At 41.3% G+C, this 25,253-nt stretch overlaps 1 protein-coding gene and 2 long non-coding RNA genes across 34 annotated transcripts in view; 1 reads left to right on the plus strand and 2 right to left on the minus strand.

The window, feature by feature from the left end:
• Window positions 1-22,064, plus strand: part of LOC120111921 (uncharacterized) — a 72,975-nt gene extending 50,911 nt beyond the window's left edge. For 16 of the 25 annotated variants that reach the window (XR_016397970.1, XR_016397960.1, XR_016397969.1 and 13 more), the window contains one exon: window positions 1-22,064. This exon is cut by the window's left edge. This is a non-coding gene — a long non-coding RNA (uncharacterized LOC120111921). The other 9 variants (XR_016397967.1, XR_016397972.1, XR_016397974.1 and 6 more) reach the window with 5 other exon arrangements.
• Window positions 1-25,253, minus strand: part of LOC103701881 (MADS-box transcription factor 23-like) — a 46,050-nt gene that overhangs the window by 12,829 nt on the left and 7,968 nt on the right. For 5 of the 8 annotated variants that reach the window (XM_039130176.3, XM_088709188.2, XM_039130175.3 and 2 more), the window contains exons 3-5: window positions 20,771-20,849; window positions 10,338-10,469; window positions 631-692 (exon numbers count right to left, since the gene is read on the minus strand). In XM_039130176.3, coding sequence (XP_038986104.3) covers window positions 631-692; window positions 10,338-10,469; window positions 20,771-20,849 — 273 coding nt within the window. The remainder of the gene's footprint in view (window positions 1-630; window positions 693-10,337; window positions 10,470-20,770; window positions 20,850-25,253) is intronic. The other 3 variants (XM_088709189.2, XM_089926450.1, XM_089926449.1) reach the window with 1 other exon arrangement.
• Window positions 13,292-17,666, minus strand: LOC149751565 (uncharacterized). The gene is made up of 4 exons (XR_016397950.1): window positions 17,543-17,666; window positions 17,314-17,446; window positions 17,158-17,233; window positions 13,292-17,065 (listed from the first exon to the last, which is right to left on the minus strand). It is a non-coding gene; the product is annotated as an uncharacterized LOC149751565 (long non-coding RNA).

Consider the following 25,253-nt stretch of genomic DNA (forward strand, 5'->3'; position numbering starts at 1 on the left):
AATTTTATATGAAGTTGATAGTTACAGGTTAGTTGCCATGGTGGAAGCAGCAGTTGTCACTGTTTTTGTGAACTGTGGGCTTGTGGACCAATTCTTTGTCCATGGGTATTGAAGTGAGAAATGAAGTCCTTAGATGTACCATCTGTTTTATGCTGTCTAAATCTTGACATACTATTGGAAGTTCAGTAACCCGCTCTTTTGTCAATAACTAATGATGCAATTAATGATTTATTCAATGCATACAATATGGTAAACAACAAGACAAGGTGGTGTTTAAAAACGAAAATGTTGCTTCATGTGATTAGTCTTAAGAAATACTTTTTATACTTCATTTCTAGTCATTTACAAAATTTAATGTTTTCACTAGTTTACATATTATTTTCCTAATGATCTTGATGCTCTAGATCCCTGGAATTGGGTGAAAATTTTTAAATTTTTCCATGAGGGAATTAGTTATACTCAAACAAGCTTGAAAGTCTACGTCATGTTGAATAACACTATTTTTCTAACAAAATAGATGGTTATATAGTTAAATCTTTTCTTTATGGTATGATGTCTAAGGGAATAGTGCCAATGGCTGGTCAGGCATAGGAACAATCTTTGAATGTGAACGAGGTTAAGAGATGGTACCGATGATTTTCTTGTAAGTTATGCAGCTGCTCCCTTAAGCTTTCTGCCTCCCTTTGCCACAACTAGAAAGAACAGAGCACATAATTTAGTTCTTTAGGTACTAGTAATTAACAATATAAAAATGAAAAAAAGTTAAATTCTACAAGAAATATTCCTTAAAGCCAGCATCAAAGTGTAGTATGAGCAGTTCATAAATATTTGAATAAAATCTCAATTTAATATATTAATATTTTGAAGTATAAATTAGAGTATTGATATTCTATAAGAAATATGCTTTCTCAAATTTTCTCTTCTGAAAATTCTTTATGTCTATGACCATGCATCATTTGTAATTTTGTATTCTACACCTATAGAAAGTCTCTCTTGCCCTTACATATATATGTGCAACCAACAATTATTTATTAATAAAAAAATAAGTTTTTTTGAACCCACTTGGTACTGGGCATCATACTGACCCAATAATGTATTGGTACATTAGAGGGACTCAATACGGTAGTATCTCAACACATGTGCAACTGTTATGTTGCCTCCAGTAGTGTACCATGTGCTGGTATGGGGGTGCAACATCTCGACCTGACCTCTAAGACTAAAAACCTTGAAAAATATAATTTAGGTTTGATGTTGTATGCTACTACTTTCTAAGTTTATTTTTTGCTATCATATGTATTTTCTGGGGCATTGCACAATAAGTTTGATTTCAAAGCCGCATGCCAAATCACCAACAATGATTTTACAAAAATTATTATTTGATTTAGGAAAAAAGGTTCAATCTTATGAATGAAGCCATTCACGAGCTTGGACTCTGTAAACATGATGTGTTGAATCAAGTAATTAGATATCTACAATCCTTTTCAGAAATAACTAAAAGGTCAGCTTCATTACAGACAGGAATGTAGATTTCAATCAAGAACTGTCTTCACAAACACATGCATCCACTTCTTAAATTCAACGATCTATATTTTTTAAAAGGTGCTACATTTTAGCAGCTTCATCCATTTAACATGCTTATGAATTAGAAAACAAGAAAGATCCTTGTGACTACCTTGTATACAAGTAAGATTTTGCTTTTTTATTTGCATAAGGATCAAAGTATTACAAGCAACAAAAGCTAGCAATCAAGATTTGCTGTACCACATTAAGATTTGCCATACCGCGCATACCATACTGCACTGGTATCAAGGTTCGCCGGAGCAACGGTACCGACGTACCGGTAGGCACTAGTACTGTTATGGTATCGGTTCGGTATCGGTCCAATATCGAACTGGAGACGCGCGCGCGGACACGGCGTGCGGATGCGAAAAAAACTACACGCGTTCACGCGCGAACGCAAAAAAACGCGTCCACTCGCGTTCGTGTGCGGACGCGTTAAATGCCACTCTGTGGCATTAAATGGCCCATACGGGCTGCGCGGGTGCGCTGCCCCGCGTGGACATGATTCCTTGCTAGGAAACCAGCTGCAAGCGCGGTTTCCTACGCGAAGAATCGCGCGTGTGCGCGAGCTAGGCGTGCGATTCCTGCTCGGGCGTCTGCGCGCGAATGCGAAAAAAATAAAGCAGCGCGAAAAAACAACGCGTTCGTGCGCGTCCACGCACGGACGCGTTAAATGCCACATAGTGGCATTAAATGGCCCACGCAGGGCGCGCTGCCCTGCGTACGACCGTGCGAAGAAGTCATGTTTGGGCCGGTGCGAACCGGGCCAGTCCGCACTGGTACACAGCCGAATCATACCAGTTGGGGTTGGTACCGGTACGGTATGCGCTGAACCGGCCCGAACACGACTTCTCCGCACTATGTACGCAATCTCGTATCATTCTGACACTCAATATGCCTCATCGTCTCGTACCGTACTATGTACCGATACTGTAATAGAATGATACCGGTACGGAGTTTGGTACCAAAACAGTGAACGTTGCTAGCAAACTTAAATTCTGTACTATGTCTAACACAAGAGCTTGAGAACATTCATGAAGTTGTCACAGTAAGGTTCGCGGTACCGATCGTACCGACGTACCGGTCGGCTTCGATAACGGTACGGTACCGGTGCCGAACCGAGCCGAACCGATACCGTACCGGTGCCTGGTTTCGACCCCCTCTGGCCAGCGCTGTGGCACTTCTAGCACTAATTTTCAGCAACGAACCGGTGCGATCCGTGCTCGGTTCGCACCGGTTCGAACTCATGCCGGTGCGAACCGAGCCAGTTCGCACCGGTACGAAGCTCAAATCGAACGGTTCTACCACCCTCCGCAGACCATGGGAGAGAGGAAAAGAGAGAGAGAAGGGGGATAGAGGGAGGGAGAGGAAACCGGCTACAGCCTCGCTCTCGCGGCCTCCGTCGGCCCTCCAGCGTCCACCACCCTCCGCCGGCCTTCTACCCTCTCCCACTCCCTCCCTCCCCCGCTTGCACTCTCTTTCCTTAATCTCCGGCTCCGGCAACAGGTTTCACTGACTATATTCAAGACGTATGGAGAGTTATTTCACAAGTGAGAAACTAAGGAAAGGGAGAAAATATCTATATGATTGCAAGACTAGGAGAAAAGAAAACTAGAGACTTGACTTAAGTTAAATACATCAAAGATGAACATCAAGAAGTTTTAGTTGAGAAAGATGAGATCAAAGAAAGATGGAGAAACTATTTTGACAAGCTATTCAATGAAAGACAAGTAGACGATTTATGATGCCTTACTAGTTCCATTGAGGTTAGAAATATTAACTATACATATAATAAAATTAGAGTATTTGAGATAAAGAAGGCTATGGAAAAGATGAAAATAGGAAAAGTAGATGGGCCTAATGAAATCTCTATGGAGATTTGTTTAATAAAATTTTAAACACTAGGAAAATACCTGATGATTGGAGGAAGAACACTATAGTATCGATTCATAAGAATAAGGGTGAGGGTGGAGGCAACATGGATAACAATCCATAAGAGAGGATGGCAAGAAGCCGACTCCGTAGTTGAGTGATGATTTACATCGAAATCTTTCTATCGAAGGGTATAAAACTATCCCAAAAAGAATAAAGATCACAGTAAGGAATGCCGAACCGGGCCGAACTGAGTCGACCCGGTCTATAACCGGGTCGGTTCGGACATATAAAATGGTTCTGGCCTCGTACAAAAGCGAACCGGACGGGACTGGACCGGTTCCGTCCAGTTCAGCCAGAACTCGGTGCGAACCAATTGGTTGGCACCGAATCCAGTTAGATTTGCCATAGCGCGCGCTGCAGCATTTTTGACGACCAGTTCGATATCGATTCGGTCCGATCCGAACCGGACCGGGCGCCGATCGGTACAGCACCTGATACCGGTTCGGCAATCCTTGGGTAGCAGTGGAGGCAACGTGAATAATAATCCATATGAGCGGATGGCATGACTCCGTAGTTGAGTGATGATTTACATCAAAATCTTCTTCCTATCAAAGTGTATAAAACTACCCCAGAATCAAAACAAAATCCATATATTAATGAAATTATGCTGAAAGCTTGTGATAGAGAAGGCTTAGATCCAAAAGTATCATGGGAAAAGGACAAGAAAGCGATGGAACACATGAAAGCTGATGATAGTGAAGTGTTTGACACAAGCATGTTGAAAGACCATCATATCCTAAAAGGGTTCCCTAGTACACAAGATTCCCAACACTAGGGTCTGGGGATGGTTTGATTTGCGCAACCTTACTGTTGCGTGGGGAGAGGTTGTTTCCATGTTTCGAATTTGTGATATCTAGGTCATAATGGAGGAATCTTTTTATTGCGCTAAGGCTAGCTCTCAAATCTTATTCCACAATAATTCATCAAAAGACAAATTTTAAAGCCAGGGAGTTTGATGTGAGTGAAGGGTCCTCTACATGCTACTAATCCATGCTAGAGATGAAGCTAGAACCAAAGAGGGCTTTAGAGTCCAAAAAGAGGTCCACAACAACATTGGTTTCATAATGGCTTTGAGACCACATTGAATCTATCAGTTACCAAAGTTGTCAGGCATCACTTGTTAGACCCTTAGCTCACCAATGTTGACGTATTGCTGTTTTAGTTGAGAAAAATATACCATAGATTAGCTGCCTTTCAAAGATCAACTTCATACACCATAATCCAAAAGAATGCTTACTAAAGCTAGCTGAATTATAAAATCAAAGTACTTCTATCGTATTAAGCATCAAAACAACTTTCCAATGCTAGCCTTTCAAAGATCAACTTCATACACCATAATCCAAAAGAATGCTTACTAAAGCTAGCTGAATTATAAAATCAAAATACTTCTATCGTATTTAGCATCAAAACAACTTGCCAATGCAATCTTGAATCATGTTAATCAGAACTTAAATGAGGGGCATATGGTCATCTTAGTGAAAGGCTACTTTGTTGAAATTTGTCGACAGGATTGTACGTAGTTATGACTTTGCCTTTCCTTGGCTACTTTGAATTAGAAATGAATTTTAACAACTTTTTGTTTTATTTTTTCATAGTTTTCTCTATTAGGAAAGGTCTTTAGTCAAGCTATTAGGCTTAGAAAAGTTGTTTTTAATTGTTTCATTTATTTTCCTTATTGTAATTCAGTACTATATGAATTAGAAAGGAGTTCTAAAGGTGTAAGAGACTTTTCTCCAACTACGTTTAGTTTTGATAAGCATTTCATAAGAGGCTAGGTGACTTCATTTAAGTGAAGATTCTAGTGTGGAACCAAAAATTCTATCAAAGAGTTCCCCATTCTAGTAGCGATGGATGTTTGGTTTTAATTCTTAAGTGTCATGCATTGGTATAGTGTTGATTTGGTTCCGACACAGCACATATTGTGCTATTCAAATGCTTGGCATGCATTGAACCCCATGCATTGGCACATAGATGTGCCACATATTGGTCCATGACCTAGGAGGATCATTGGATCCATTGTGGACCAGTTTGATCACTTCGGCTAGGTTTGGATAAAGTTTGGGAGTAAGATCTGCCATAACTTCCCCATACGACATCCTTTTTATAATGATCTTTTTTTTGAAATTGGGTAACTTTTTTGAGTTTTACATGGATGTGGAAACCTTAAGGGTTCATTGCACCCTACTAATGTTGGGGTGCTATGATGTTTTAAGCCTTGAAGTGGGCCGATCAAAGTAAAAGCATCCTCTTCAGGTAAGATTTTGATGGTGCATCTTCCAATCTTGGAGGAATTAGGCGATGTAGCAAACGGCAAATTTAATGTAAGAATCTAGAGATATCTCTAGGATGGCTTTCAACTTAGCACAAATTCCTTAACTAATTTAGAAAAATTCTAACCTCTTTTAAGTAGAAAAGGAATTTGAATCAAATTTGGGAACTTGGACCTCACTAATATAAATAAGACAAGTTGTAATCAGTTTTATTATTCAATTAATGAAATCAAAAGGAGTCTGGCCCAAGGTTCACTGAAGTGGTATTGGAGGACGTGCTGGTCGGAGAATAGTTCGGTACGATATCGGTGCATACCATACCGATCTGATACACATTGAAATTAGAGAGAGGGAGGAGGGGAGAGAGAGGGGATTCACCCAGCCTTATGGAGGTGCCAATATAGAGGAGGATAGGGGCCGAAGGCAGCGGAGACAAGATGGTGGAGGCGGCAGCGGAGGATCTTCATCATAGCTAAAAGAGGAGGCGGTGGCTGCAGTGTTCTTGCACTAATGCGGAACCCTAACTAATCTTAGCCGTAGTTGTCGTCGCATCGACATCAACATGATCATAGTCGGTATGGTGGATCAGGAGAGAGGGAAGAAACGAGAGAAAGATTGAGAGAGAAGGAGAGAGGGGAGAGGGAAGAGATGGATTTGGAGGGAGAGAGAGGGGAGAGAATTCGGAAGAGATCGCGATTGAGGAGAGACGCAAGGTGATCCGCTTTTTAGTTAAATGAAGCCTTTGATTTGAGACCGGATCGATCGACCGAATCATCCCAGTTACCAGCTGGTAGGTTTGATATACCTCGAATTGCTCGGTCGGGATGGTTTGGTAGTCCCTAGTCTAGCCACTCCATTATTTCATTAGTATTTTCTTTGAGAGGTCCAAATTAAATGACTTGAAGGAATTGTTTCCTTCTCTTCTTGATTAGATCAGTCCAAGTGTGCTGGCCCATGCCAATTGCCGTAGCTGGCTTTTACTCCTTATGTGCGAGTAAGTTGTAGGGAAGTTATATGCATGAAATGGATTATTGTTGAACTTCTATTTACAAGGTGGTTTTCCTTAATTAGCAAAATATCCTTTTTCAATAAGGTCTTCTTTATTATTTTATGACTTGTATATTGGTAGACTTCAGTTCCTTCCTAGAGATGGTTTCCTTGTTTACCTAGGATCCTACCTCAACTGGCTCTATGAGTACTCCTTATAGGCACCAGGAGCATCATAGTGGCATGCAGCTTTTTTTTGGTTGTTTGAAGTTTTCATGCATTATTACCATTCAAACCTTTTTTTTTTTTGCTGAAACAAGCATTTCATACATCACGGGTACGAATACACCCAATGGAATCAGAAAATAAAAGGTCCCGAAGTACTCTGGGCATCTCACCCTCAGTCCATAGGGTGCCTCCTGAGTGGCTCGCTACAAATGTGGCCATCCAGTCGGCCGCCCCATTAGCTTCACGATATACATGCATAGCCTAAAATGCAACACTCTCACCTTCGTCCAAATATCGCGGAGTAGGAGATGAACTCCTCCGTCACTGCTTGGACCCTGTTGGACCCAGCTGATCACCCTTCAGTAGTACTGAAGTTGCCTGAAGCACCCGTCGTACGTAACACATACTTATCCAGGCCGCCTGCAGCTCTGCGCCAGGAGCCGAGGTATCAAAAATCTGACAGCCCTCCGTTGCTACCACTCTGGAGCTCGGGCTCCTGATGACGAAGCCAACCCCTCTCCTCCTACCTCCATCCGATACTAAGCTGTCAAAATTGACCTTGAGAAAACTCGGAGGTGGGGGCTCCCGGGTAAAGAATACCCTATGAGGAACTGCTGAAGCAATGTGGGGGCTCCAGATATCCTGAGCTATCAACAGTCTATGGTCTAGATCAACATGGATGATCTCTGCTGCCTGTGCACGAGCTCGCTCTATGACGAAATGCGAGGACGGACTGGACTTACCAAATATCCGGATGTTCCTGGCTAGTCATACTTGATAAGCTGTACAAGTTGCCCTAATAGCCACGGGACGCATCTAGGGGATACCAGACCATCGCCGAACCTCCTCGAGAAAACAATCCCTTCGACTCCAAGCATCTTCCGGGATCCCTGGCAGGCTCTAAGCATCCCTCGCCCACATACACTGGAATAACATATGATCCACCGACTCGTCCACCCCACAATCCAGACATAGGGGAGAGATGCTCACTCCTCGTCTGCTCAACTCTGAGCAAGTCAGCAGGCGCGCTCTCAGGCCACCTTCCAGAGGAAAGGAGCAATCCTCTGATGTAGCCCAAACCCCCACACCCAGTGACAGTCTAAGCCCGGCTCTGACTCCTGCTGAAGAATCTGAGAAATATCGCCGATTCCGACTCTAGCTCTACAAGTAGTGCTCCAAATGCTCTCCAAACAACTGGCCCAGTCTATCGCCATCCCACTCCGCCGCCCTTGGCCTGAGAAGGTCACACACCCGAAGCCCTATCTCCCCCTCACCACTGACCATCGTCGGCCACTGTCTCAATGAAAGTGCCCACCCACGGGTCCATCACATCAATGCTCTGTCCGTCGCTGATTAGCCACATGGAGTGCGCCAGGGCCAAAGGTAAGTATCCCCCAATCTCTCGCCACATAAAGAACCTCCGGCCACCCCTCGCCTGCCCCCCAAACCCTGCTCGGCCATATCTAGTCGTCATGATCTGACTCCAAAATCCATGCGGCTCCAATACGAACTGCACTGCCCGCCGTTCCAGGAGTGCCTCACGCTTCTCCACCAGTGATGGCACCCTCAAACCACCCTCATGCAGTGGCTGACATACACGCTCTCAGGCCACCAGGTACCCCATGGCCCCCCCAAGGAGCCCTAAAGGAAGCTCCGTATAAGCCGCTCAATCCCCAGCAACACCGTCTTTGGCACAACAGTGCGTGCCATCAGATAGATTGGCATGGAGCACAGAACTGACCTAATCAGCGTCAATCTACCCATCATGGAAAGTGATGATGCCCTCCATCCCTCTAGCCTGCTCCGCACCATGTCCACTAGGGTAGAACACTCCACCCACAACCTCCTCCCTGTGAGGGGAATCCCAAGATAGACCAGGGGCCCCACCTGTTCTTGCATCCCCAGAATCGCCCTGACCTCCCGTCGCACCCTCCGCTCCATGCTCGGACTGAAGTATATGGCTGACTTTTGGAGGTTGACTCTCTGCCCGGACATCGCGCAATACTTTGTCAACACCCCCTGTAGGGCTCTCGCATCCGTTGCTCTCGCCCTAGCAAGTAGGAGGCAATCGTCTGCGAAAAGCAAGTGAGAAATGGGCCGGACGCTGGGGCTGGACAGTAGGATGCCAACTCCCGGTTCCCACAGGCTGCATGCAAAGCACGGAAAAGTACATCAGAGCAAATGATAAATATATACGGAGACAGAGGACATCCCTGGCGAAGCCCCATAGTAGCTCGAAAGAAGGGCGACGGCGTGCCGTTGTCCAAATTGGAAAAGCTAGGCCCCTGCACGCATCCTAGAACCCAATCAATCCAAAGTTGATGAAATCCGAAGCTCTCAAGCGCTCGCCGAAGAAAATCCCACCGGATCCGATCATAAGCGCGCTCCATATCCAGCTTCACAGCCATCAAACATCGTCTCCTCGAGGCTCACTGTAAATCCACCATCATCTCCTGGACTAGCAAAATATTATCTGAGATGCTCCTCCCCCCCACAAAGGCTTCTTGCTCCTGGCTGATGACTCTCGGTAGTAGGTTCTTCAAACCTGTGCTTTCAAATTTCTATATTCATATTGAATGCTAGCTAGGTCTGGATTGTACTTATGATGTCTCTATATGCTAATGTCTAAACAAATAGGACTCTTAAATCTTCTCTTGCCTGCCTCAACATATAGCAGCTAAATGTTATATTTTATAGCTTTCATCACAGGCTGCTTTTTGATTTTTCACTAGTACATACTTTTCAAACATTCAGAAGGTTGAGACTTGAGAAAGTTCAACATTCACATATCATTGTTATCTTATCTCATTTATTGAAATTTTTTGAATCAAGGGTGGCTATTGTTACATGTACAAAAAGCTGGCAATTTGGATCTATTCTAGGTAACTAAAAGGCCTAAAATGCATAATGCATACGTATCCTATCTCTAGGCTGTAGAAAAATCTAAAAAATTGAGATCACAGAACTCCTGATCTATTGGTTATAAAAGATCTAAGAATCTATTGCTCATCTTTTATATTACCAGAAGAACATGTTTCTCCCAAGTTCTGACAACTTCCCTGTATATGTTAACATGCATGATATGTTGACATAATTAATATTATCTGGCAGGAGTTCCTGTCTTGGAGAAGATATTGTTTTATGATCTATGAGGAAATCTTTGCACTTTCTTATCTATTCTTTTCATATTATGACTGATGTAATGCATGTATCACACTAATTTATATTATTTCTTTTATTGTTATTTTGTTTTTTGCTATTAAAATGCAATTGCTATGATGATCCACTATTGTTGGAATGAGTTGATTGAGTAAAACAAATACTTTTGTGAATGAGAAAGAGGCAAAGGACACCAACCGAAATGATGGAACTGGATTGATGGTTGAGTTGAGAGGGGCAGATAAGGAGCGGCTGATGGAACACCCAGCCGCTACAAAGGCTCTCTTCAATCAAACGAGTGAAATGTAGACATCTGCTTGTAGAGAAGGCCTGTGTAAGAGAGTCCACAATGATTTTGTTAATGAAAGTTGCAGAACTGTGTTACTTGGTGAACATGGAAGTTGACAAGCAGCTAAAAACGTGCCCTTGAGCATTTGAGCTCAAGGCTTAGCAGTTGCGTGTCCAACTTAGATGTGAACAGAATTCCTGCAGTTCATGGATCCCTGACCTAAAATTCTTTAGTAAACGACAATCAAGCATCTGAGCTAAGCAATTTCCCAGGTATATCCTAGTTGTTGACTTTTTTCCCTAAGTCAACTGACATTTCCAATACCCTTTTGCATTATATACAGTCATGTCCTCTCTGTTACCATGCAATTCCCATGTCAAATTTAGCTGTTACTGCTTGTTTGGGTAGCACTCTTGTAGGCACTTTTGACACTGCAGTTGTGCTGAATTCAGGGAACTGCATCATTAGAGCCTAGAGATTGAATGAAAATCAGAGACTCATTCAGAGGTTCAGAACAAGTAACTGGGAGGATCAAGGTATTCAAGGGAAGTCATATGCTTGCTTTTACATTATGCTACCTTGCATCATTATCTAGGATTTGGTGACCTGTTTACAGTTAGTACTAACTTTTACATCTGTATGTTCCAATCTTTTGTAGATAAAAGGCCTGGCATGATCTAGTATCTCGACCAGCTGACTGATTCTTCCTGTCCATGAATTATCCTGAGGATCTTTTCAGGAATAGAATAATAATATTGATCTGGAAATTTTGAAAGAACCTACAATGGAAGCCATTTGCACCACATTCTTTTTTTTTTGAGTAGTTTATTAAAATATTTGTTGCTAAAATGTACAGCTGATATTGGAATACCACCAGAGCAGAACATTGTTGACCATCATCCTAACTTTTTGTCTTTTATGAGTAACAAAGAAGTATATTAGACTGAAACAAGGATGTAGAGAGAGAAGTCAAAAGCTTGAGAGGGTCCGGTCAGCCACTGGAATCGGTTAGTAGGCTCATCTTGGTTAGATGAAAATGGGGTGCTTCAAGGTAGCCATCTCGGTATTGGGCCCTATATCGGTCCCACCCTATTACTGCGTCTATACATTTAGTACGGAGGCCGGTTTGGTGTATCATGTTAGTACGCCTCTCATACCACATATCGGTATGATATGGTATGGTGTACCTTGGTGTACTTGAATAATTAGAATTGCTAGAACAACTAAGGCCTAGTCATTAAAGTAAAATATGCCTTAATATCTATGTTAATTATAAGCTGAATCTATCTCAAATGCTCTAAATCCTATTTGTTCTGCCAATGCTTTACATCTCTTACCATACTAGGTCTGAACCTTTTTGGGCGGGTCCCAATTTTGAGCGCGTACCATGAATAATTGAAAGTTAGGAAGCTTAGATAGTGAGCTACATTTCATGTATGAAACATTGCAACCTGCAATTACACCTTAATTATGGTGATGCACTTGGGTGGGTATTTCTGCTGGTTTTTTTATGTTTTAGTGGCTTGAGTCACTGTTTTGCCGGTGCTTCCTTTTGTTTCATCAATTCATCTCTTCAATGAAATATTGGGATCCCCACCTTTGCTCAAGATGAAAAAAAGAAAGAAAAAAAAGCACCCTGCCAAGGTTAGCTGAACTAGTACTAGAACCCATACTGTTCGACAACCGGTTTAATACAATAATCGGTATCATACCAATACACGGTACGCTGTGGGGTGCCGGTTCGAACCAGTACCGTACTGATACACGGTACACTATGGCATGCCAGTTCCAAACCGGCATAATATTTTTTTAAATTTTTCCAAGATTTAATGAAAAGTAATTTTTTTTTTGGTTTTTTGAAAGATTTTAAGTGTAATTTGATTATTTTTTTTATGTTTCTATCATCCCGGTACACCCTAAATAATGCTTTTTGATGTTTGGAGTGATTTTTCTATGTCATCATGGCATTGCTCTAAAATAATGCTACCTTGGAGAGACAAAATCTGACAAATCTATCACTGGATTTGCTACCCCCAACCTTTTGTGTTAACATCAGGCCAAATTTAAGATGTAAAAAGAAACAACAATCGTGGCTTTGCATGCTAGGAGAAGTAATATGAAATATCCTAAAATCAATTAGTGAGATACAAAACATAAAATGATATAATCAATTACATGTATTTTAAAGTACAACATGCATACCGACAACTAGAATCTCGTCAAGTGACAATGTCTTTCGTAGATATCCAGATCCTTAACATAATCAACAGGCACATCAAACCACTCCTCTAACCAAACGGTATTGTAGTTTTGTATACTCATCCCATTAGAAATGCGCTCTGGGTTATAATCGATCTCGAATTTCTCCCTGAAGCTTTGGCTCTAAGAGGTATTCTTTGGTTGATGATATGGCTATGGAGGGGCCATTAGAAGATGATGCCTTAAACGCACCATATCCATATCCTTATGAGTCATAGGCTGCCTATGGCTGGAGGTAATAGAATCTAGCATACGACTTAGAACCTAATACGTCTATGGATCCTATTTCACAGCGAGGTCATCTGTAGCTGCATCGTATCCTCCGAATGACCTTGAAAAGACTTATATGCAATCGTATCCTCGCAGGTTTTACCAGCTCGTGCATCGTGGTCCCTATTTTATATGGCAAGCGTAAACTGGGACTCACCAATAAATGGAAAACCACCTTACATGTCTTATAAATGATAGTCTCATATACTCCACTCTCTTTCTGACCACCAGATCCATAATCATCAAAACTATCATCACTGCTCTTCTTGATCTCTAAATCTAAGTGAACTGACTTTTCCTCTACTCTCTCCATCAGGGCTACAATTGTCTTTCCTTTTTCTTTTAGGCTGTGCTGAGTAGCTGCCTGCTTTTCCTTCGTGATCCTCTCTTCCTAATTATGCTGGAAGAATGGATGTCACCCTTCTGACTAAGTCGACTAGGTAGCATGGTGGCCTCGTCTAAACAACTCTTGGTCATATCTTTGGGAGGATGTTTTGGACAATGAGTCAGCTGGAAGCAAGGTATGCCGTACTGATACTGGTAGGCACACCGGTCGCCTATCGGACCGGTAAGGTACCGGTTCAGATTGGTTTACATGGTACCGAACCGAAAAGCAATTTCTCTGCGTGCGGGGGGCGACGCGCGCGCCCCACGTTAAATACCAAAGTGACATTAAATGCCACTATGTGGCATTAAATATCTTGCACGGGACATCGCACTCCCCGTGCAGATGAGCTGCCCAGCGCACCCGCGCGGGCGTGAGTAACCGCACGTTGGGCGCTTTTTTCCGCGGGAGGAAGCTTTTTCGCACTGCCTCGTGCGCGCTATGGGCGCGGGGGCATAGAGTGGCTTTAATGCCACTCTGTGGGTGCCGGTTCGCATCGGCCGAATCGGATGAAATCGGTCCAGTTTCGTCGGGTTCGCTCTTGTACCGATCCGTATGGGCTCCGTACTGTTCAGTTCCGGCCGGAACCGTTTTCCACGGCTGTACCGAACCAGTCAGAGACTAGACTAGTCCAGTATGAGCTAAACCAGCCAATACTGGCTGGTTTAGCATACCATGGCTAGAAGCATTTGTGGAATGTTCCGATCTGCCTATTGCTCTACATCCACTCTAGCCTCGCTTGCTATGAAAATGGCCGGTTGTGGAGGCGATCCCGACTCATCAAGCTCTGGCTCTTACTGTTGGCCTACAAACCATCTGATTATAGGATCATGCTCATCCCGAACAAAAACTTTGTGGATCGGATCCGTATATTTCAGCTCCACTTTCTTCTGAATGCACTTCAACCTTAATCTCTGATTGTAGTGAACATATATGAGGTCGTTGAAGCACCTCTGTGTCAGACGATTCCTCTACTTGTTATGGATGAGGGCGAAGGTGGACCAGTTGCACGTACCACTCAAGAAGCCGTCCGGGAGAAGATTCGGATGGCTAGCTAGTTAAGATTTCTCTCCGACAAATCAAAATTAAATCCATAGTGCAGTTGCAAAAATATTAAAGAAAATTACATATAAGATAGTATCATATTAGTAACTATTTAACGTTAAGTAATAGCTATCGTTAATATCTAATATATCTGGATTTGTACTTTTCTTACTTATGGCAGATGCCGAGACTCCAAAGCTGCTAGTGCCCTCCCTAAATATTTGTCTATGAAAAAGATGTGTTATAATATGTTAATGATTGAAGACACAAGCTAAGTTAACTTACGCATGCCACTTAACTTACCTTTTATACACATGGGGCGTAACTTCTAGATCTGGCTCTATCTTATATATCTTATTATGTAGGTCCGCCAGAAGTTTTACGTCCATATCGATCCCAAAAACAATATACTGGAACCTCGGATTTAGGTAGCAAGCTGCAGATAGAGTTCGTAATTGTATTAGTAAAATTATACAAGTACAAGAGCAGTTAAATTTTTAAAATTCTTGCTTATATACTAAATGCAAGTCTCTACCTATCTAGTAGTCCCACTACTGCTCAATGATGTTGATGTACTCTTGGGCATGCTTCAGATCTACCTTCTTGATCTGATTCTATGCCTTCTCCATTATATAATATAGAAAACCTATTGGGGTACCTCTAGCTACCAACAGCCTAAAGCACTTTGTATAATTGCTTGATAGCCTTCACTATCTTCTCATCCTGTTGTCAGGACGTCTGCCTCATCACCAAGTTCTCCACATAGCTCCTCTCAGTGTCAGCCCTTGCAAATCTGTCTCTTGCCACTCGACACTAACAAATATCTGTTGCAAACCTGCTTTCCTCTTAAGGAGGCTACCGAGTGCAATACAGTCAGTAGCAAATTGTATCACACCTGGTCTCAAGATCTCCTCTCTGTATACCTCCTCGTCAGTGATAGAATCTGTGTGGTTATAAATAAATCTAGTAATGGATTGGATTGTATTCACTATTTGATGCAAGCATCGCTGAACCGGTATCGAGTGTTGAATGGGTCGACGCCTTGTACGGTTCAGTACCGGTTCATACCGAACCAAACCGGTTGGGCATGATGGTTCCTGCACCGGCATGTCCTAAATTTTTTTTGGAGAGCTCTCTCTCTTTTGAAACCTTTTTTATGAATTTAAGTCTAATTTAAAATTTTTTGATATTTTTTTATGTTTTTCGATATTTTTATGATTTCGTTTTAAGCTAGATGATGCATCCTATTGCTTTAAAATGATACAAATCATAAAATGAATAACATAAAAATATCTTCAAATCCAGATACAATCAATTACATACTTTTGAAGTCCAACAATTATATATAATGATCTCTAAAATCGGATCAAGTGGCGATGTTTCTCGTAGATATTTGGATCATCAGTATAATCAGGAGGCACATCAATCCATCCCTCTATTAAAGCAGCGTTGTAGTCTTGTATGTTCATTCTATAAGGAATGTGTGCCGGGTTATAAGCACTCTCGCATCTCTCATTAAGCTCTGGCGCTGAGAAGTATTTTCTAGCTGATAATACGGCTGTGGAAGGGCTTATCCGAATATATCGGCAGCAAATTTGTCCCGTGAGATGCTCCGGGCTTTGTAGGATAGTAGCCACCGGAAGATGCCTCAGACACACCATATCCATATCCATATCTGTATGGGTCATAGGCTGTCTGTAGCTGTGAATAATAAAATTCAATATACAATTCTGAACCTGATACGTCTATAGATCCTACTCCACATGCGAGGTCATCTGCAGTTATATCGTGTCCTCCTAAACAACCTCGAGGAGCCCGTCTCCTATATGAAATCTCAACATCGCGGGCTCTACAAGATCGTGCTCCGTAGTTCCTATCTTGTGTAGCATACGTAAACTAGGACTCACCAGAGTATTTCAACCATCCTCCGGCTATGTCTCATAAACTGGGACTTCACTTCCTCCAGTGCCAGCAGATCCATGACCACCAGAACCGTCATCGTTGCTGCTCCAAGACTCCTTCAAGACTCTCTTCATTGGGGCTGCAGGTGCCTTTTGTTTTATTTTTTGGTCTGCTGGATAGTTGCCTTCTTACCTTTTATGCCCCTATCTGTCTGGCTATGTCGTCCTCCTAACCGAGTCGATCGGATAGTGTAGTGGCCTCGTTCGAGCATCTCTCAATCATGTCTTTGAGAGGATGTCTCAGACAAGGAGTTATATGGTGACTGGCTCCCCTATGGCTGTGGCTGATCAGCTGTAGAAATGTGTGGAATATTGCACTCAGCCCATTGCCCTGCATCCACCCTAGCCTTGGTGGCTACGAAGCTGATCGATCGTGGAGGCAATCTTGGCTCGTCAAGCTTTGGCTCCTCCTGCTGGCCCACAAGACATCCAATCATAGGATCATTGTCATCATCAACGAAAGAACTATTGATCAGATCTGCATACTTAAGCTCTACTTCCTCGTGAATGCACTTTAGCCACAACCTCAGATTGTAGTAGATATATACAAGATTGTTGAGGCGCTTCTGTATCAAACTGTTCCTCTGCTTGTTGTGGATGAGGGCGAAGGTGGACCAGTCGCGCTCACAGCCACTCGAGAAGACTGTCTGGAAGAAGATCCGGATAGCTAGCCGTTTAAAATTTTTTGCAGACAGCCCAAAATGATTCCACTATTCAGCTGCAAAAATGTTGATTTAAAATTGATATAAGATAGTATCATATTAGTAACCATCTAATGCAAGATGAATGTCCTTCTAATGGGTAACATACCTGGATTCATAGTTATCTTACTCACGACAGATGCCCGCTGTCCAAAACTGTTGCTGCCCTCTCTAAATAATTTGATCTGTGAAAAAAAACCGTGTTGTACTATGTTAATAATAGAAGATGACAGTTAACTTACATATACCAATTAAGTTAAGTTACCTTTTCTAGACATAGGGTCGCAACTTCTGGGTCAAACTCAATCTTGTAAATGACATTACGCAGAGCTGCCAAAAGTTCGTCATCCATACCAATTCCAGCTACATTGTACTGAACCGGAGGTTCAGGTAGTATGCTGCATATAGAGGAGATCGTCTTAGTAAAATGATACTAGTACAGGAGCAGTCTGATTTTCAATGTTCTTGCTTACCTGCTAAATGCAAGTCTCTACCATTTGGTAGTCCCACCGCCGCTCAATGATGTTAATGTAGTTCTAGGCATGGGCTAGATCTGCCTCGTTGATTTGAGCCTTTGTCCTCTCCATCATGTGATACAGAAAGCCCATCTGGAGATATCTTTCGCTATTCATGGCCCGAAGCACTTCACATAATGGTTTGATAGCCTTCACTATCATAGTGGCCCATTGCCAGAATGTTTGCCTCGTCACCAAGTCTTCGACCCTGCTTCCTTCATTGCTGTGCCGAGCATATCTACTTCCCTGCCACTCGGGACTGACAAACATCTGACATAGGGACACTTGTATTTTTGACAGACTACCATTTTATGTTTAGCCCTAATGTCATATTTTGTGTTGAGTCCTGCACCAAGTTGGGCCAATGTTGTGCATAGACACTTGTATTTTTGACAGACTTACACCAGTTTCTGTATGCAGTTATATCTGTTTTGCATACCTTTATGATTAAGCATGGACAACACCTGGGACTAAACAGTAAATGGCCATCGAAATTAAATGGCCGGAATCAAAATTTTAGTCAACAGAAATAGATTGTAAAATAGCAGTCTAACAAAGGACTGGCTATCAATTAACCCCAATTTTCCTAACAATACAAACCTAGCATGACACGAATCATGCAAACAAGCAGTTGGAGCTTTTTTGTGTTCTATATGCTGGGGCCAGCTTTCAGGACTTTTCAGTGGTGAGATTGTTTGATGATTAATTCCTCAGTTTTTGCAGTTAATCCATTCACAATGAGCCCACTACATGACATGATTACTACCAATTCTACAGAACCTGTTGGTCATGCTTTGGTATAAATTCTTATAAATAGGGATACAAACAAGCCAATTACTAAGCTGTTCAGATGCAGTTTATTGTATGAAAGATTATAGGAGCCCAAATAATTTATGTTCAAGCTTGCCTTTTTTGTTAATCTGACAAGCTTGTTATTGAGCCAAGCTCAAGGTTCCAAGCCTGAAGTGTTGAGGCTCCACTCTTTTATGAGTTGAGCTTTAGTTGATGTTTAAGCTTGGCTCATTTAGTTGAACAAGCTCAACAGAGCCGATTAGCTGGCCAAGCTGAGCTGTTCATGAACAGTTTGCTTCCTCTGGGCCAATGTATAAACTGTTTTGACTGCTTCAGTGGCTCTGTGATTGCATTTGTTTTGAGCAAGGAAAACGAAAAATAGCACGGAAAGGTCATTATCTCTTGTAGAATCCTGCTTGAATATGAAACTATTGCAACATAACTATGGTTTCCAATTCTTATCTTGTAATAGATTTATGAATTATTACTCAGCATTGATTCTTATAAAGATGCATGGCTGCTTCCTCTACTCGAATATATTAATTTAATTCTTTCAACTTCGATCTGTGTTTCTCTAGGCCTTCCCATCCTCTCTTCAACCCATTAATGTAAGTCTGAGGTACCTCTAATTGTGTATTGCCCCTCTTTAGTCATGACATGGCCTTGCTGTCTCAACAAGATACCAATTACTGATTGCAGTTGTATTTAGCTTCTTGTAGTTATGCTTATTTCTGACTGTCTCAGTTACCACTTCTCAACCTAGCATATGGGCTTTCCTTTCGATAGAATTTGTATTATGTCTCCTCCATAATATGTAACAATCATGCAGCACACCAGAAACACATCTTTACATCATTCTCCATGCTCAAAACTTGATGAGAATGTCTACTGCTTTCTTTGAGTTTGTTCAACATAATAGAACTGAACTGTAATAATCTTTTGGAAGCATCTTTTTGCCATCAATTACCAAAGCATAAATTTTCATTATTCAGCCCACAACAGTTGCATTCTTCATCTGTTTTCGTTAGATCTGCTGTTTACACTCATAACCTGGGTAGCAGGAATCTTCTGCATAGGGTGCCACACCTGCTTTGCAATCTCCATAGGAACTTGTTTCTGCACCCCTTTATTATTATAAAAAAAAGATTAAGAGATCCTTTCCCCAAACACACACCTGAATTGGCTTCCGCACCTGCTTCTAGTAACTAAGCTCATAAATATGATTTGGCAGAAGTTTCTTTCATAACACTTATAGAGCATTTCTCCTTGTTTTCATCTTCTCACAACAATTTAATGTTTTTGGTTATGAATGGGCTAGAGAGTTGATTCTTCACCTAAGTAGCAACAATCAGTACTTCTAGCACCTGTTTATGATGACAGGCTTTAGGATGGTCCTGATCAGGGGCCTGCCAAAGTATAGTATCTGCTAGAGTACTTATAGCATATGTTTATGATGATAGGCTTTAGGACCACCCTGATTGTTGGCCTGCCACAATATAGCATCTGCCCCTTGTCCCCACTCTCAACTCCATATAAATATTTTTATCAAAAATGCCAAGTTTGTTCCGTAAGAATTTCTCCTTGTTTTTGTTTACAGACGAGCAACATAGTTGATTCTTCACCTAAGTAGCAATAATCAGTAATTGTAGCACCTGTTCGTGATGACAGACTTTAGGACCATCCTTATTGTTGACCTGCTACATTATAGCATCTGCCCCTTATCACCCCTCTCAACTCCATCATGAATACCTTTATCAAAAATTATTGTGCCACTGCCTTTGCTATTCATTATTTTATATGAATCTTAACACTTTAGCATATGCATTTTACAAGTCAACATAACCCATATGTAGATCCTATTTCCATGGACGTAATTTATTGAGTAGCCTCACTATTGTGCTTTTACAGATGTCTGACATGGATAATCATAAGTTTTATATAGTTTTTGCATTATGTCATATCCGTATTCCATCATATATTGGTAATTTACTTTTTAACAACTATTTACTACTATACATTATAAAGTTTTCATAATTAAGCTTCTTCAATCGAACTGTGATAAACATAAATACCTAATGTACACTTGTGTAATTTCTAATTTTTCCCCTACTTTTCTGGTGCAGTACATATATGATGCAAAACAAGTGTTGCAAATAATTTGCATGTTTTTGTACATAACTGTAACATAAGAGTTCATCATGCAGCATTTTAGTAATTTCTATAGCAAAAGGAAGAGTGTTATTTTCGTTCTCAGCAATTTAATAGATGCCAGGGCATTTGCAGTAAAAAGTTTTACTTTTATCCAAGAAGAGATGGCAAAATTAATATAAACATAGTAAATTGTGCATTTGTACACCACCAAAGAAGAAGCTCAGTTATCAGTTGTTGATAGTGTTGCACAAGAATTGGACATACCATAACTTCTGAAGTTGCATTTAGCACCTGATGATTCTCCTCCTTTGTCCTGCTGTAGCGGTCAATTATTGATTTCATACTGCTATGATAAGGGATCTTCTGTTAGTTTTTCTTTATTATGCTATCAGACTGAATGTTGATACAAACTATGCCTTATCAGAGTAGCAAATGATAATCGAATTAGATAATGAACATGAATATATAATTAAATATAAGAGTGCTGCTTTCTCTAATAAGTATTACACAGTTTGAGTTCCTTGTATCCTCTAACCACTGAGTTTTTTTTCAAAATGGTGACTTAAATACCGAACGAGCCCTACAAATGGTCTCAATGTGGTCTTGTTATGTACTAGTTGTCCATCCACTGCTCTTCTACAACATCTAATTTATTGAATCTTTTTCCCTTGTATGTCTGGAATACGAACTAGAATTAACAGTCTCTCCCAACCATCTGGGGTTAGTTTATGATCCCTTGTCTATTAGTTTTCTTAGTGCAAATTTCTTGAAATTCTCTCATGACTTTGTTCCAAATTGGTAAGCATCTTCAATTAGTTAATTCCAAAGTTTGTGTTTTACTTATTTGTTCTGAAGACGATGGGGTTCAGAAAATAGCATAGTTCCTTTGCTCAGAGATATTTTAAGCTAGATTAGTCCAAATAAAATTCTGAAAAATGATCAGTGGATGGATGAATCATATCTCATAGCACAGATGCTAGTAACTCATTCAAATCTTGAAGGACATCAAGGTCTCTCTTTATTTAACTACCAGCAACAAGTTTATAAAATGCCATGCGGTAAACAGAGAGCAAGAAGTAAACAACAGTTTCTCAAAATGTTAGCAATTACTTTTTTGCTTTTCTACAGCTTTGCCGTTAATTCTGTTGCTAGTAATCCCCATGCATTTTGGAGAAACTGAATCGTCCGTTGACCATGATCTATGATCTGTTATTCAAAAAATGCATGCTTAACTAAAGGAGCGTCACAATGTCAGTCTGGGTAGGATTTACTTAACTAAAGGAGCCTCAATTGCAGTGAACCTCTTAGTAAGATTCAAGCCTGCGTGAAGTTCAAATCATCAGTTAGGGGGAAGAACAAGTTGAATTTGCAGGATTCCTAAGGAATTTTTCAAATGTTTTTGGAAGCAGATGATTGATCATTTGCTTATAATGTACTGTGATTGGGGACATTGAGGAAGACCCACAAAATAATTTTGGGAATCGATCTGATAATTGAGACATCCTAGCCTTTGTATTATGAAAGATTTATGCTTAAAATTTGATTTCTTGGCTTTAAACTTTTATACAGAGAAGTTGCTAACTTTTATTCTCAATTCTGTTATCATTTTGACCAACAATGTATTATTGACATAAGTATACCATCAAGATACTTGTTGACAGATAACAATGATCTGAGGTAGTTCTCTGATATCCATGGTCTCAAACCATAAAGAAAAACCTTTTGCATCATTACCTATTAATATGATTTAGGCCATAAGAGTGATCTCCTCTTTTTTTCTTGGTAGAAATAACAACGATCTCTTTGTTGTTGACTTTGAAACCTACTGATTGTTTCGTATAAATGATTCCCTCTAAATCATCATGGAAGGCAGGCATTTAGTGTCAAACTTTACGCTACCTGTTTGCAAAAGAGTAACTCCAATAACATGAGAAAATATCTTAGAAGTCAATAAGCTCTTCTGCCCATATCCCTTGGAATCCTTTTATTACTAACCATGCCATGTACTCGCTCCCCCACCTCCCTCTCTCTCTCTCTCTCTCTCTCTCTCTCTCTATATATATATATATATATATATATATATATATATATATATATATATATATATATATCTCTTCCCCTCCCTCCTCTCTCCCTTTGTGTGCGTATGAAATAGGAGGGAGGAAGCCCGGTCAAAATCAGGTAAAGGCGCGATCGAAACCTAGGTCATTGCAACCCTCAATGATTTACCTTGTACCCTGGATAAAAGCTTTTTTGTAAAAAAGAAAAAAAAATCTTAACATGAAACCTCCCTTGTTTTGAGAGCCTTCTAGGCAGCACCCCAATTCAGGCCTGTTTTATGTGGGGATTCCATCACTTTTTGGGTGGCTTTTGTTGCTGGAAATTGGACCCGGGGGCCGCCGCAAAGCCGGGGAAGGAGGAGCTCCGCTGCTACAGGGGGCGGACGGCGGTGCGCCGGCCGGCTGTGTCCTCCGCTGCGGGGGGGTGTGCAAGTCCTGCAAGAAAAACCGGTGGCCGGGCTCCCCGGCGCCGGCCCTCCGATGCCTAAGTCAGAGGGGGCAAGTATGTGGAGAGAGCAGGGAAGAGAGTATATGGAGAAGACAGCAAGAATATTTGGATAGGATAAAGAAGACGAAGAGGATGATGTCCTTAATTGTATCTATGCTTCCCGGCGGGTTTAGTCCCGGGGATCTGTTTCCGTTTTTTGTTTGTCCCCCCCCCCCCCTTGGTTCTTCCAGCTTCCCTTTTATAGGTGGGGATTACGTTACCTGGGAGGTAACCGGGGGATTTGTCCCTGTCTGTGATAATTGGGCACGATTTGGCCCATTTATGGCATAGTGGAGAACAGGGCCGAATCAGACCAGAATCAGGGAGTTGTCACGGTCGATCGGACCTGTTGGAGTGGTTGAACCGCCGGCCGTAGCGGGCCTGGGGTCTGTGGATGGTAAGTGCATTTATTACCGAATGAACCGGCGATCAGGTAGAGCCATGCGCTCTGATGGTTCAGTGATCCGGAGATCGTCTTGGGCCGTGTTCATTAAATGACTGAGTGCATCGGAGACTTAAGAGAGTCTCGTGCATTAATGACAGGTCGTGCCGAATACCTGCGAAGATCTTATGCCTTGATGGCTTGGAGATAGTGGCAGGTCGCAAGCCGTAGGAGTTGTCAGTCCCTTGGACTTAGGCGGAGGTTGAACATTTGGTGAAGGCATTGGCTCGGCAAGAGTGCCGAGCCGAGCTGGTCGCCCAATGGGGCGCCCTGTGGCGGGGTTGCTTCAAGTACTCCTGGTCGGCGCCCTTTAGGCGAGCACCTTCTAGCAGAGCGCCTTGGCGCTGTCTTTGGTCGGCACTTTCTAACCGAGCAGCTTTGGGTGGGGCACCTCTTGGCGCGCGCTCTGGTCGACGCCCTCTAGTCGAGCGCCTTCCTGGTCGGCATCCTTTGGCCGAGCAGCTTTCCGGTCGGCGCTCTTCGGCCGAGCGCCTCTGTGGATACATGACTTAGGGTTTTTCCCCTAACAGCTTTAAATAATCTTATTTACAATTGCTTTCTTGCGCTAATAAATAGTTCTTTGCTAACCTCTATTTATGGGCATAGCATTCTCCTTCGGAGAGTATTCCCTATAGTCGATGACTCGATCTTTATTGTCTATACTCTAAATATAGGTGATTTTACCAAATTTTGTTGTCCTTTGCCCGTGGAAAAAGGACTTGTCAGATCATATATTTCTTATGGAACCGAGCCGATTCACAGTTGTCATCAGGGAAACCAATACAGAAATACAAATGCAAGGAATGTGGAATGATGGCGAAGAAAAAAACTCTCATGCAAGAGACAAGAAACATGATCATAAATAAAGAAAAAATATTATTAAATACATATGTAAAAACTAGATAAAAATCATAGGAAAACAAATGAATTTCAATTAACTAATCAAGTTGGAATCCATTTCATAAGTAGCTACCAATTAATTCACAAATATTGATGAAGATGTCTCTTTCACTAGATTTACTCTCTTGAACAAATCAAACCAATGATTTATCAGAATGCTTTTATCAAAAGACCATCGAGGAGAATTTTTTACTTTAGATTTTTCTCCTTCACTTCCACCCCTCTCTACCCTCCTTGAGTGATCCTCCTCTTCATAGCTCGATAGCCCAACCTTCAGAAGTCCTCTTTCTTTCCAAATTTGGGCTCTCAAGGAAGTTTCCTAAAAGAATTAGATTGGTTTCCTAAATTGCTTTTACGGGAAACTCCTACCGGAGTGGAAATTGGACCTCCTCGTAAGATTTTTTTTTTTTTTTGGTAAATATAAGAATTGTTCAATTGTGTTAGTTTACTTGGAATTTCTTGGTTACTACTTTCCTATTTGCAACTAGTCATTATTAGTCCATCTAATATGATTTAATTGCAAGTCTTAGTGAATTTAGTAGTTTGACTTGTCAAGGATGCAACAGCTAAAAGATATGTATCACCAAAAGATTTCATGGTGAATTGAAGTGTCAAAACCAAAGTCATTGGATATCTAATCAAGCAATCTAACAAATCAAGGGTACATGATTCAGAGATTGAGCAAATTATATATAGCCATTTTACCAAAGAATTTACGATTTTACAATTATATTCATATAAATGATAAGTTTGGACTAAATTTTATACTTTATTTCGAGTCAATTTTATTTTGTTGTCTACTTATTTTTTTCAACATGCAAGTTAATGGAGCTTTCTTCTTCTTAATTTTTTTCTTAT

This window comes from Phoenix dactylifera, chromosome 12, assembly GCF_051530095.1.
Source record: "Phoenix dactylifera cultivar Ajwa chromosome 12, Ajwa_hap1_PhDact_Kaust_v1.1, whole genome shotgun sequence".
Lineage (NCBI taxonomy): Eukaryota > Viridiplantae > Streptophyta > Magnoliopsida > Arecales > Arecaceae > Phoenix > Phoenix dactylifera.